This window comes from Belonocnema kinseyi, chromosome 10, assembly GCF_010883055.1.
Source record: "Belonocnema kinseyi isolate 2016_QV_RU_SX_M_011 chromosome 10, B_treatae_v1, whole genome shotgun sequence".
In the NCBI taxonomy this organism is placed as follows: Eukaryota; Metazoa; Arthropoda; class Insecta; order Hymenoptera; family Cynipidae; genus Belonocnema; species Belonocnema kinseyi.
Genome location: NC_046666.1, coordinates 75,965,426 through 75,980,056, shown reverse-complemented (window position 1 = coordinate 75,980,056; position 14,631 = coordinate 75,965,426). Strand labels below are relative to the sequence as shown.

Genomic DNA, 14,631 nt, shown 5'->3' with positions numbered 1-14,631 from the left:
TATTTTTTTACGGCAGCTTTTATCCCAATATATACTCTTTCAAATCCTTAAAGAAACTTGAATTTATTTGAATTTTATTATTAAATTGCATGCATTTTTAGAAAAAGCTGAAAAGTGAGATTTCTCAAAAAGGCAACATTTTATTTTTTTCATGATTTTTTTTAGATTCATAGTAATATAAACTATCCCTGCACATAGAAAAACTGATTTTTTTATAAAATCAAAATACATTTTTTTTAAACATTCATACTTGTCTCAAAGAAGCTAGAATTATATATATTTGAAAATTATGCGGTTACGAAATTTAGAAATATCAGATGTTTTAGATTTTAAATACAAAACCAAATGAAATTACGATTTTTGCTGTTTCGAAAGAAAAAAGAAAAAACTAATAAAGAAGTAAAATTAATCAGAACAGATCAGCAAAAATCATAATTTCCTCAATTTTCTAAATAAAAATTTAAATTCTGAAAATTGAGATTATTACAAATATTCGGAAATTTATGATGTAATAAAGTTACAAAAGTAAAAACAAATTTTACGAAATATCCTATACTTTTACATAACGACACCTTAAATTTACGAAATTTATAGCTGAATTTTAAAAAACATTGCCTAAAATTCCGAAATTTTAACTTAATTTACCCAAATTTATCATAATTGTCCAGAAGTTCCTCAGAAAATTACGTAATTGCAATTGAAAATTACGAAATTTGTAACTGAATTTTAATTTGCTAAAATTATCTTAACCGTAAGAAAATTTTTTTTTTCAATTTTACCAGAATATTCGGGAATTCATTATCGAAATGATATAATTTTGCCAAAAGAAAAAAAATCTCGAATATGGAAAAATACCGAAAGTATAATTTCCGAAACAGAACATTGACAAAAAAATAAAAATTTTCGAAATTTTGACATCCCAATTACCGATTTTTTAAATTCCCCAAAGAAAAATTCAGTACTAAATATTTTTGGTAGATTTATAATTATAAAAATTGTACAGTTATTTAATACCATATAAATCTAACATTTTTTAGAAATAAAACTATGCATTAAAAAAAAAGAATTGATCTTTTGAAAAATTTATTTTATATCCTAAAAAAATAAGTTTTTCTCTACGAAGGGATAGTCACGAGGACTTCATATTGCTACGAATCTAAAATAAATCAAGAAAAGGAACAACAAATGTGACATTTTTGAGAAAATTTCCTTTTATTTTTTTCGAAAAATGTACATCATTTTAGTCATTTTCAACAATTTCAAATTCGAAAATTCTTCATAATTGACCTAATTTCAATATCCCTAAACAATATGTTTCAGCACTAAACAATTCCGTGACAACACATAGTTCAGGTTTATTTTTGTTCGTTCTGAGTATGAAATACTTTAAAATTACCTGAATAATTTTTTATATAAAGTTAAAAATGCTCGAGGCTCACCGTGCAGAGTTTTCTTTAAAAATGCAATTTTCCAGTTGTATGCAAATCTGAGGTATGAAGAAGTTTGGCAAGCGAGAAATGATTGCTTGGATCTCCTGAGAAATTATAATGTGCGAGTGAATGTTCTCTTAAGACTCGGCCTTCAAAATCAAAATGCCACATTCAATATTGGAAAACCAAATTACAACGAGCGATATGAAAAACAAAGGGCAGAAATTGGCCAATTGAAACTCACGGACATAATTTGCGAAAAGTGCACGATTGGATCCTTCAACCTATTTGGAGATCGGATCACTGTACTTGGAAAGAATATGTAAATATAAATTTTTCATTTTTTTTTTCAATTCCTATCTCTCTTAGAATTTTCACACTTTCTTGAAACATGGAACGTTATTGTGTTTACGGACGGACGGCCGGACGGACAGAGACAGACAGGCGCCATCGTGAAAACCTGATTTTAATTCAAGGGGTCTCGTTATCAAATATATAGAATACATTTTTAACCAAACGTGGAATATTTAAATTTTCAGATAAAAAAATTAATTTTTAACAAAGTTGTTAAATTTTCAACCAAAAATATGGATTCTCGGCCAAGAAGATTAATTTTCTGCCAAAAAAGACGAATTTTGAATAAAATACATAAATTTTCAACAAAATTATTCAATTTTAAAGCCAAAGAGACGAATCATCTATAAAAAAAGTTGAATTTTCAGCCAAAAAGTTAAATTTTCAACAAAAGGGATGAACCTTTAAATAAAAAATTAATTTTTAACAAAGTAGTTGAATTTTTGATGAAAAATACGAATTTTTAGCAATTGCTGCGTTTTCAACCAAATAATTAAATATTCAATCAAATAACAGAATTTTTTAAATCTACAATTTTAAAGTTCTAAATTTTTTAAGTTTTCTTTTAAGACTACACTATTGCTAAGATTAGATTATTTTATCACTAAGATTATAAAATTAATTAATTTACAGATATTCTCCCTCGTTTGGAAAACAACCGAAACCCTGTTTAAAACGAACCAGTCGACAATTATCGACAGATCCTGGATGTAAAGCCGAACTTGGAATGCTTGCCTTGCAATTGGGAACGGAGGAAACGATCTACGAAAGGCCCTTCAGCCTAACGCTTTACGTAAATGACAAAAATACGAATTCGAAAAGTGAAATTAACATAGATCAGACCGAAAATTATCTTCAAGATGATGATGAAATAGAAGGAAAGTCAAATAAAAATAAGCAAGAATACAAAAACAAACTCGAGAGTTTGTACGGTGACTTGGAAGACGATTCCAATGATATAAAAAGGAGCATGGACCTTCTTGACCTTCTAGACGAAGTTTAATCGAAACTTCGAAAATGTTACGACAATATTTTTATAGCTTATTTTATATTTGTTTAATACCTTCTGTTTATATGCAAAGTTATAACAGTTTGTCAATTTTAACCATTTGAAATAGTTTTAAGTGAGATATTTTTATTAGTTTTTTATTATTATTATTCGCATTGTTTTGAATTTTACTAATAATTTGAATTCATTTTATATTTCTGTTCAAGTTTCAATGTTAAGAGATTTTTATGTAATTACCTGAAAAACTTCCTTTATATCTCGTTCGATAAGATAACGGCAGTGTTCATATTTCAAGAATCAATAAAATATCGAGTGCCTTTGTGGAATGAAAGCCACCAAGTGTGTAAAAAAATCGTCTTTAATACGACTCCTTATGTACACTTGTATGTTCTAATAAATGCACAATTATGCAAAACTGTCATCTTCTTTCCCCTTGGTATCAGGACTTCAGTTCTTTTCCATGTCCAAAATATACTTAACTCCCTGTTTACCATCGATTCTTAGAGCGTTTACTATCACTTCCTGGTACTCAGAGAAAGGAACGATCTTATAAGGTGGCGCGTGCAATTTTTTCTCTTGGAACAATTTGGCCAATTCCTCAAACATTTCCGTTCTTTCCTTTGCGTTATGGTTCTTTTTGCTCCATGCAGTCATCCAGAAACCTCTCACAGATAAATCCTGTAAACCCAATCATGAGTTTATAAATTATTATTATTACAAAGGAAAACCTTATTATAAAGATTTTAGTTGGTAAGTCATAAGTAGACTTCAGATATAAAAAAGTGTCAATAATGGCATAAATAAAAAAAAATTGTAGGAAAACTTATAAATTGCTAGACGCGTTGAAAAATTTTAAGTTATAAAGTATACACAAATTTAAAAAAACAGTATTGTAAAGAAATTTCATAAAATTATATTGATCATTATCAATTTCTACATAGTATAATAATATTATATTGTGTAAAAATTGAACATAAATAATAAATAAATAATAAATACAGGTATAAAATTGATTTTTCTAACGATTTTAAGAGATTACGTGATTACCCAAACATTTAACAGGTTTCGGAAATATTTAGAATAGATTTATAAGTTTTTACCAAGATTGCAATATCTTTCTAAAGATTTCACAAATATTTACAATATCACGTAAATATTTCGAAAGATTTTGCAGACTTCAATAATTTCACAAACATTACGAAATATTTCAAAAATATTTCAAATATTTCGCAAGTTTTTTAAAGGGTTAACAAAGATTTCAAAAAGATTTCACAACGATTTTAAAAAGATTTCAATGATTTCTCAAATATTTCACAGATTTGAATAATCTCCTAAAGATTTCAGATAAACTAAAAACTAAATATTTCCAGATTTCAAAAAACTGTAATGGTTTTTTTAAGATTTCACAGAGATTGATAGGATTTCGCGAAAATTTCGTATTTATTTAAAAAGTGCAAAATGATATCAATGATTTCCCAAAGATTTCAATAATTTCACAAATATTACGATATATTTCAAAAATATTTTAAAGGTTTCCAAACATTTCACTAAAATTTTCGGTAAACTTGAAAGATTTTAATAAGACCCTAATTACTATAAAAATTTCGGATTATATTTTTCAGAATCCTCAATATTATCTCAATCGAGTTGAAATTCAACATTTCTCTTCAAGATTAGTCATAGAATACAAACAAAATATCGCTTTTCAAATATCAACACCAAAAGTCTGTTTTATATGGTCCAAAAAACCCCTATAACTGAAAAAATGCGTTTTGCGAGTTTTTGGCAATAATTATTACATTTTGGCGGTTTTTTTTAATGAAAATTGTTTCTGGCCCATGAAAGACCATTTCATACTGATGATTAGATGTTCGCATAAATTGTTTAAACTTGTCCAATTTGCAATTAGCCCTAGGTGATAGTTAATCAGTGTTAACAAGAGTGATTGCTTAAACAATTTATTATAATTGTTAATAATATTCTCTTAGAAAAATGCTACAAAATTTCAGTTTAAAAATTTTCATTTTTAGTCAAGTTTTCAATTAAGATAAGTTAAGTAATTAATAAGAGTCAACAAAATTAATTGTTTAAACAATTTAATATTCTTATTCATAATATTATATTTGACTAATGCTCGAAAGATGCCGCTTATCTGAAATTTCTGGCTTTTTGTCCAATTTTTAATAGGAGTGAAGTAATAATGAATTCAAGTTAACAAAAATAATTGTTGAAACAATTTATGATCATTGTTATTAATATTTTCTTTGCTTAATTGGTAGAATGTTGCGGTTTTTACTGTAATTTCCAACTGTTTGTCTATTTTCCATTAGGCGTGACTTAATAATTAATTAGATTTAGCAAAAATAATTTGTTAAACAAATTATTATTGTTTATGTCTATCTTCATCTATAGCAATGTCTGATAGTTGCGGGTTTTTGGCAACTTTTACCTTTCTGTTCTTTTTTCACTTAGTGAGGTAATAATTAATGAAAGTTAACAAGAAAGTTATTTGAACAACTAAATATTGTTTATAACTATATTTTCTTAGATAAATGCGAGAAAGTGGTAGGGAATAAAAGTAAAAGATTTTACAAAAAAACACCACTTTTTCGCAATTATCTAAGAAAAGATAGTTATAGTGTCCCAATAAAAAAAAATGTTGAACCACCCTAGTGCACAATGTTGTGAAAAATCAATATATCGAAAAAAAAACCATAAGTACGCCTCTTGCTGTTGTTCTATAAAGTCGAAAAAACTTTGGTTTTTTGTTCCAAGTAAAAAATTGACGGAGTTAGGTTTCCAGCCGTGGACACCTTAAACAAAGGCGCCGACGGTGAAATGTTGCGCAGCTGCTATTTTTTCATGATCGAAATGGAAAAAAAATATTTTCTGTATTTTATTGCTAGTGCTATAAATCCCACTTTACGGAATGTCGATTGGTCTCTTTATTGCTTCAAAAAAAATTCCCGAAATATGCCTATATTATATAAATATATTGTATTGGTTTATAATAATAATATATATTTATAATACATATTGATTTCACCCATTAAAAATATTTTAAATATTTACAAATATTTTAAACAGATTTCAATGAATTGTCAAAGATTTCACAAAGTTTTCGGATCGATTTAAAAGATTTCACGAAGGTTAAAATGATATCTCAAATATTTCAAAAATTTGAACAGACTTACAAAAAACTTTATAGACTTCAATAATTTCTCAAAGATTTTTATAATTTCACGAATATTTTCCAATGTTGCAAAAATATTCAATATATTTACAAATATTTCATAATGATTTCAATTATATCACAATAATTTCAGATGTATTACAAAGAATGCACACATATTTAAAAGATTTCAAAAATTATTTTCCATGGCTGGGAATTTTCCTATAATTTATTAGCCGCAATTCTATAGGCAAATAAAATGAGAATTTATATTTTTGAGAAATTAAAACGATCCGATGAATTTAATCATTCGATTACAGGGGATAAATTATCTCTGATAATTATGCATTCTCTGGAGGTATTTCGAATTCCCTAGATTTTGTGTCTTAAGTTTTAAACTTAACTTATAAAAAAACTGTTTTGCTATTTTGTTTACTATTTTTTTTATAAAACTGATTATTGCAATTTCTTATACCAAGTTTTTTACCAAATTTTTATCTCCAAATTCCGGGTCTTTTCCAGAGTAATTTAAAAATATTCTAACCCTCACTATGATAGTTCCATTCAATAAAAATTAAAATTTTGTTAGAGGACAAGAAAATTATAATTTAAGAAGAATGATCGCATAAAATGAAACTAATGAAACTCTTATTTTAAGTATTCGCAAAGATATAAAGACAATTTTCGAAAATTAATTACTACTTCATTAAATCCAATATAATTCAGAAGTTTCCTCCAAACATGACATATTTAATTTTTAATTATTTTTTAATTGAAAGAACTCATCAACTTGCATTGTTTTAAAACGAGACAAAGCATGCAGCTAATTTTCAACTTCATTTGGCTAAAATTTAGAATTCTATTAAATTATACATTTGTCGGATTTGGAAAAACAAATTCTTCCGAGGTCCTAGTTTTTATGTATGTAAATTCAACTTGTTGTAAAGGTGAAAAATTGAAATTCTGTTTTCCGTTGCATAATATCAATCTCATTCGTTTTCTAAATAGCATCCCAAGCCAAAAAGACGAAATTTCGTCAAGAAACCTGAATTTTCAAACCGAGAATATGATGTTTGAACAAAAAATTTAATTTTCAACCGATCAGTTGAATTTTCAACAAAATAGTCATATTTTCAAGTTAATTTTGCACTTGAGGTTGAATTTTCCACTAAAATTATAAATCTTCTACTAAAAAAATTAACTTTAAAAAAAGTTCAACTGTTAACTAAGGAGTTGAATTTTCAACTTAAAACGATGAATTAACAACAAAAAATGTAATATTTGACGTTTCAACAAAAAACCATGTTAATTTAAAATAAAAAAAAATTATATTTAACCAATAAAAAAGAATTTTTAACAAAATCATAGAACTCTTGAGTGTAAATATAGAAAATTGCTGATTTCAAAAAAAAAAATTCAATTTGATATAATTACAGCTATTGTACGACATTCAATGTATATTGACATTTGAGGCTTTCATTTGAAATTATTCAATCTCAAATTTTGATGGCTTTCAAAAATTCAATTAATAAGTATTACAAATAAAAATGGTACCATGGATTTTGTATCTTTTGTTGTCGACTAGCGTAATGATATAATTTTTTGCTGGTGGAATGACATTTTTCGATCTACTAGACCAAAACGAAAATATTCAGAACTAAAATAGATAGTAATTTTTTCACATATAAAAATAAGAACCACTTTTGGTTTTAGACAGAAATTAAATTCAGAATAAATCAAAATTTAAATCCCTGCTTAACGTTCAACGTTCAAATTTAACTAATAAATTCTTAAGAATGAGAAAACAAACAAGAATCTAACGATCAAATTTGGACAAGACACTCTTAAATATCTCAATTTAAATTTAGAAACCAAAATAAAATAAAAGAGGAAAGAAAAATGAGGCAACCTCCAAATCTCCTTTTTTAATTTTCAAGAGTGTCGTAGTTAATCTTAAAAGATTGTTCTCCAAAATATCGAAATTTTTAAACAATCCGAGACTTAAGATAATAATAAAAGATAATATGAATTAAAAATATTACGAATATACGTTTTGTACCCCCTCCAAAAACTGGACTATTATGCAGTTTTTTACGCACTGCAGTGATTTAAAAACTTCTACTTCCTGTCCGTCTTTTTGCGATATTGCCACAAAAATCACTATTTTCTAAGGCTTTGGAACAATTTTTCGGTATATATTTCTGTATTTGAGATGGTAGACATATTTTCTAGCCAATCAGTAATGAGGTTCGAAAATATTTTTCGAGGGGCAGTGAAGAAATGTAGTGGCATTAGTGGAATTTGAATTGAATATTATTGTAATAATAAGATTAGAATTTACCTTAAAAATTAGAGCAGAAGTGGGAACAGTGACTGGTTCTCTGGCCATTCCTCCATAAGTAACCATAACACCACCACTTCCAAGTTGTCTCAAAACTTCGAGAGCATTTTGTCCTCCTACACAGTTTAGAGCCAATTTGGGCTGTGGCAATTTTTTGCTTTTGAACAAATCCGTCTTTCGAAGTTCCTCTTCAGTTAGGACTTCTGTCGCACCCAGTTTTTTAAGTTGGGACTGATAAAGATTGATATAATTATATACATATATTAGATGTGTGCAAAAAAATGAAAAAAATTCTATTCGATTTGGTGCCGGCATTGGACCCGCATCGAATGTCAAAAAACTGACAATCGACGCGCGCTACGTTCAGATTGTTTTTTTTTCAGTTTGATCAACCCGAGCGTCGAATTAGGAAATTCTTGACTGACAGAAATTATTTTACAAATTGTTCAAATCTGTTATAGGATTACATGATATCCTCAAATTTCCTTTAATTTTTATAATATTAAATAGAAATTTTGCATCATATTTTTATATAATACAATAAAAAGAAAAGTGAAAGTTGATCGCAAGTGTGATTTTTTTATTGCAGTTCTTTGGCATCCTGTGAACAATTTGAGAGGAAATAAAAAATAATGGATCTGCCCCTTTTTGAAGATAAAAATCTATGTTTATTTCTAATTAATTTTTAATACAAAAATTTCTGAAAATATCATTGTAACCATATTTTTACATTCCTTTCTTAGTATAATTTAAATGTTACGAAGAGGTAAATTTAAATATTATTATTTTCTAATTAGTCGCTAAATAGTCGCTATTAGGTTTCTTAAGAAATTATAATATTATTGGATATATCGTGACATTTTAAGAACCATTATTTTGGTAATTTCATCATGAATTTGTTATGAAATATTAAATTATTAAAGATTTAATATTAAATATATTAAATACTATTAAATTTATAATTTGTTACACAAAACAATAATTCGAAAAATTTATTACACTTAATTACAAATCTACAACAATGATATGAATGATGAAGCCCAGTATTGACAAGTTCGATTTCGTAAAAGATTAGTTGACAAACAATCATCACAATTTGAATTTTTTAGTTTCAAAAACATAAAATTATATTTAAAAATTTTTTTAAATAGAATTATAACGATATTTTTGGCAATTCTGTTCCTTAAAAATAAATTTAAAAAACAAACGATTTTTCCAGAAAGGGCCTAATAATAATGATATTTCTTTTATTTCTTTAAATTTGAAATATTGAAAATTAAATCTACAAATAATCCTTTTTGATAAGAAAAATGACAGGAAATTTTCTTCGAGTCAAGAAAAATTTATGTTTTTTAATACTCTTGCATGGTTAAATTAAAACTTTCTAATAATTCTAATAAATTATTGAAAATATTATTCGTGATTAATGTTAGCGCGTTTCGCTGTAAATTAGTATTATCAATTAAGAATTTAAATCTAAAATCATTAAGTTTCGAGGACTTTAATTGGTCAAGATTCCCAAATTTCAACAATTTTAGGTTATCTTAGCGCTTTACACCGGAAATATAAATTTTTAATAGTAAATTATTAGATTTCAAAGATGAAATATTATTCAATCATTATAATATGGACAAGATGTAGAATCTTTTAATATTTTTGCATTATTTTGATTATATTAAACATTTTTAAACAAATGCAGGTTATATTGGTGTGTTTCACCTGAAAATAAACAGTATTTTTAATAAAAATAATTAAATGTAAAATCAATTACTTTTATTTAAAATATTATAATTTACAAAGTTGAACAATTTCAAATTCTGTTGGTGTTTTTGGCCAGAAACAGTCATTTTTATTACAAAAATCATTAGATTTCAAAGAAGATTGATGATTTTTTAACAACTTTAAGTTATTTTGGTGTTTTACATAAAAAATATGCATTTTCAAAAAAAAAATCATTATAATTTAAACAAAATTTAGAATCTGAACAATTTTGGTTCATAATTTTCATTTTAATTTTTTTTATCTACATGGTCTATAATCAATATTTTTTAATTGGTATTTTAAATTTTTTACAAGAAATTGATTCTTACTTTATATTAACGTTCTTCTTCGGTAACTATTGGTATTTTCAAACAAATTATTAGCAAAGAATTGAACAACTTAATTTTAATTAAATTAAATTTAACAAGTTTAGGTTATTTTGGTGTTTTCATCCTGAAATCGGTATTTTTAAAGAAAAATCATTAAACTTAAATCCAACCATTTTTCTTTGGAATAATAAAATTTACAAGTTTTAACAATTTCGGATTATGTTAGAGTTTGTTGTTAGAAGCTTATATTTTTATTAAAAAATTATTAGATTTCAGTTAAAGTTTTTAATAGACTATTTTCAAATGGAAAATTTGTATTTTCAAACAAAAATCACTGTAATTTTAAAGAGATTTAAAATCTTTTAACAATTTTGGATTTTGTTAGTGCTTTTCGTCGGAAAAATTGAATTTTCAATAATTAAAAGTAGAAGAAAATTAAAAATGGAAGAAAATTGTAAATATAATTTTTAACTGTTATAAATTTAACTTTTTTATTTTCTTTAGCTTTCAGCACTTTACAATTTAGCCTTTGAAAATTAAACTGTTGAAAATGATGAAGATGCCATTTCAAACTATTGAAAACTCAAGAAAAAACGAATTTTGTATTCTAACAAATGTGAAAAATGAAGCATTCACATCATTTTAGATGAGAATCAAATAAATAAACATTAAAAAATTTCAAATCTTAACAACATATTGAAATGTCGATCTATTGGAAAAAAACATTATACACTGGAACTTTGATTGAATGAGTCCGGATTCACTGCTTCCGAGAATTGTTTAATTCTATCTATCAATTACAAAAAATTTGGTCATTATTTATCTTTTTTATTTTTTTAGGTAATAGATACTATGAAATAGCACAATTTTTCTTTAATTATTAAATTCTTATTTTAATTTTGAAAATTCGTATCACAAAAAAATAAACGCGCGCGTTAAGTTTTCTAGAAATTTACATAAAAATAGGAAATTAATTCAAATTTTTGAAATGAATCATATATAAAGCATTTTGTGATTGAAATAGAGAGTTTACCTTCAGTTCTGAAATTTGAGGCCTGTCTCTGACGACGCTGATGTTTGTATGATTCCATACTTTGCAAAGCTGGATGACCAATTGTCCCACTGCGGAATTTCCTCCGTTTTGAATAACAGTATCTCCAGGTTTGAGCGAAACAAAGTCTTTTAGCATTCTGAATGCAGTGCAAGGATTCACGTTTAGCATACTTGCTTCTACGGTTCCGATTTCTTTCGGGATCTGAAGTACAGTCACTTTAATGTTTTAAACTAAAGTAATTAAGTTACAAATCAAGTTAACTGCCTTTTATTATAAACACTACAATTAAGATTTTTAATCCGAATTTTATCTCGGATGGAAATAATTTCCATAAATTTTTGCAGAAAGTTTGATAAATTTCTATGAAAATTTCTCAGATTTTCTACAAAATTGTAATGCATTTCCGACAAAGTATATTATTTTTCGTAGTAAAGATTTGGACGATTCTTATAAACTAACTAGTCAAAACTAAAATTGATTTTTGATTGATTTTTTTGCTATAATAATTCTAAATACAAAGTTTTATTTTAAGGAATTCTTCATATTAACTTTATAGAATTTGTTAAAACAAATAACATATGATATTAAATGACAAACTTTTCTTACTAAATTCTTACGAATCTCACTGGCAACATAAAATGAGGACAATTACAGGGTGGCCGGCTTAATCAAAAAAAAAGAACTCCCGGTTATTTCCCGGTTCGCAAATATTTTTCACGGTGAATGAAATTTAAAAGTTAAAACTCTAAAGCTAAACATTTTTCTATTTAAACTATTAAAAACTGAGTTGCAAATTTAAAACTAAAGCTCCTAAATTTTTAACTTTTAAAATTGAAGTTTTAAGATTTTTTCAGTTTAAAAATGTTTTATTCAAATACTCAATAATTTAAATGTATAAAAAGGAAGCGACTAACACTATTCAAATTAACAATTTTAAATGAAATGCAGTTCAACTACCGAATAAATTTCTTTTTAATTTTATAAATTGTGAAGTTCAAAGTATCAGATTCAATTCCAAAAATACAAATCCAAGTTATAATTTCCAATGCTCTAGATTGAAGAATCAATCAATGAATTAAAAAATGTTGTAAATTATATAATTTTAAGCAAATTTCAGCTGAAAAAATAAAAAATTGAAAGATTAAATTTGTTTCAATTTTTTCAAATTTTATATTATTTTTTACATTTTTCTAGAACTTCTAAAAATCTTTTAAAATGATTAGTATTTTTCCTTAATTTTTCTTAATCCGGTCAAAAACGAAGAGACCCTTAAAACCTGCCACATTCATTTTTGACAATATTTTAAATCTTTAAAAATATTTGCTTCAAATTAATTTTTCAAAATAAAAAATCATTTTTTATTTTCCTAGGAATCTTAAGGAAATGTTTTTTATTCTTTTGAAGCATCTTACAATTCTTAAGCATTTTCTACATTTTTCATTTGAAATCTAAACAATTTATATTTTGTTTTAAATTAGGCCGTGGGCTATTTGCACCTAAATTTCAGTATGAATATCCGGATTTTTTCGGTGCACGTAGCCACTTCATTTCATTTTTTAAAGAAATTTTGAATCTTTTAAAATCTTTTAAATATCTCTTACACTTACTCGAATTTTTTCTAAGAATAATAGGTGTTCAATTTATTATTATTTATATATAAAAATTCGAGAATTAACCTTTAAATTTTTATTATTACACCATTAAGCCATTTCCCTTTCGGGGTAGGCGTGACTCACTCGGCAGGGGAAAGGAGTAGTGTGTGTAAGTCGTTATGTAAGGTTCTCCACTTGGGTCCATTAATAGCCAAGGTCTTTGTTTCAGGCGTCATTTACTCTACTGACACTCGTTTTATTAACTATTTGTCGCCATACTTTCCTGTCCTGGCATACTTCTCTAGCTTCTTTTGTGTCCATGCATTTTTTCATGCAGGCTCTCGTGTTTCTGTGACTTATTATGTCTCTTCTAACTAGGGTCTCATTCACACATTCTAACCATTCTTTCCGCGGTCTACCTCTGGACACGCTGCCGTTTACTTTACCTTGATACACTTGTTTCGTTAGTCGTTCATTTGGCATTCTCTCAACATGTCCGAACCATCTTAACCGATTTCTTTCCCATGTGTCTACTAGCGTCTCTTCTGCACCACATTCTTTTAGAATTATCTCGTTACTTACTTAGTCCATCAGGGTTTTCCCGCTTATTATGCGCATGAATCTCATGTCAATTACGTTAATTTTACTCTTATCTTTTTCTTGATAAGTCAATGTTTCGCTACCGTATAGTACAGTCGGCACAAATATAGAATTATGTATTGCCATTTTAGCTTTATTTGATATATTTTTACTTCTGATAAGGGGACCTGCTCTACCAATAATCTTCTTACCTTCATTTATTCGTCTATCTAATTCCTCATTTATCTTCCCGTCCCTAGTAAATAAGCTACCAAGGTATACGAACTTATCAACTTGTTCAATTCTCTCATCATTTAATAAAATATTGCATAGTGTTTTCTCACTCTTTCCTTCGAACACCATAGTTTTTGTTTTATTTGCGTTAATTTTGAGGCCCATGCTCTTCATGATTACATCTAGTTTATTCAACATTCTTTGTATGTCTTCGATAGACTCTGCCATAACAACCTTATCATCTGCGAACGCTAACCCTCGTACTCTTACTGTTTCGAGATCCACACCCTCTTCGTCGAAGAGAGCCATTCTTAAACACTTGTCCATAAATAATATAAATAACCATGAACACATAACGCATCCTTGTCTAACTCCTTGAATAATATCGAAACAGTCACTCAGTTTCCCATTCACTCTTACACTCGCTTTGCTACCTGTATATATTGTTTTTATAGCTTGTAGGATCCATCCATTGACTCCATACTCTTTCAGGAGTTCCCAAATTTTACTTCTATCTACCTTGTCAAAAGCTTTTTCTAAGTCAACAAATGCACATAAAACTTTTTTTCCTACTCTCAAACTTTTTTCCGTTATTTGCCTTAAGCTAAATATTTGATCCGTACATGACCTTCCTGACATAAACCCACTTTGGACTTCCCAAATCTTGGCTTCTATTATCTTCATTACCCTACGAATAAGTATTTTTGAATATATTTTACTTACGGTGCTTAATAAGCTAATCCCTCTGTAATTATTGCACTCGCTTTTATCTCCCT

General features: G+C 26.9%; 3 protein-coding genes across 5 annotated transcripts in view; 1 reads left to right on the top strand and 2 right to left on the bottom strand.

Moving 5' to 3' along the window:
* LOC117182313 (SET and MYND domain-containing protein 4-like) overlaps positions 1-3,135 on the bottom strand; it is a 28,412-nt gene extending 25,277 nt beyond the window's left edge. For both annotated transcript variants that reach the window (XM_033375463.1, XM_033375462.1), the window contains exon 1: positions 3,031-3,135. The gene's annotated coding sequence lies outside the window, so the exon portion shown is untranslated. The remainder of the gene's footprint in view (positions 1-3,030) is intronic.
* Positions 1-3,162, top strand: part of LOC117182315 (protein OSCP1) — a 9,583-nt gene extending 6,421 nt beyond the window's left edge. Inside the window, exons 3-4 of one of the 2 annotated variants that reach the window (XM_033375465.1) lie at positions 1,475-1,752; positions 2,418-3,162. In XM_033375465.1, the coding sequence (XP_033231356.1) occupies positions 1,475-1,752; positions 2,418-2,787 (648 nt within the window). In that variant the 3' untranslated portion in view covers positions 2,788-3,162. The remainder of the gene's footprint in view (positions 1-1,474; positions 1,753-2,417) is intronic. The other variant, XM_033375466.1, reaches the window with a different exon arrangement.
* LOC117182314 (enoyl-[acyl-carrier-protein] reductase, mitochondrial) overlaps positions 3,134-14,631 on the bottom strand; it is a 14,969-nt gene continuing 3,471 nt past the window's right edge. Inside the window, exons 3-5 of the mRNA XM_033375464.1 lie at positions 11,430-11,651; positions 8,307-8,537; positions 3,134-3,471 (exon numbers count right to left, since the gene is read on the bottom strand). Of these exons, the coding sequence (XP_033231355.1) occupies positions 3,241-3,471; positions 8,307-8,537; positions 11,430-11,651 (684 nt within the window). The 3' untranslated portion in view covers positions 3,134-3,240. The remainder of the gene's footprint in view (positions 3,472-8,306; positions 8,538-11,429; positions 11,652-14,631) is intronic.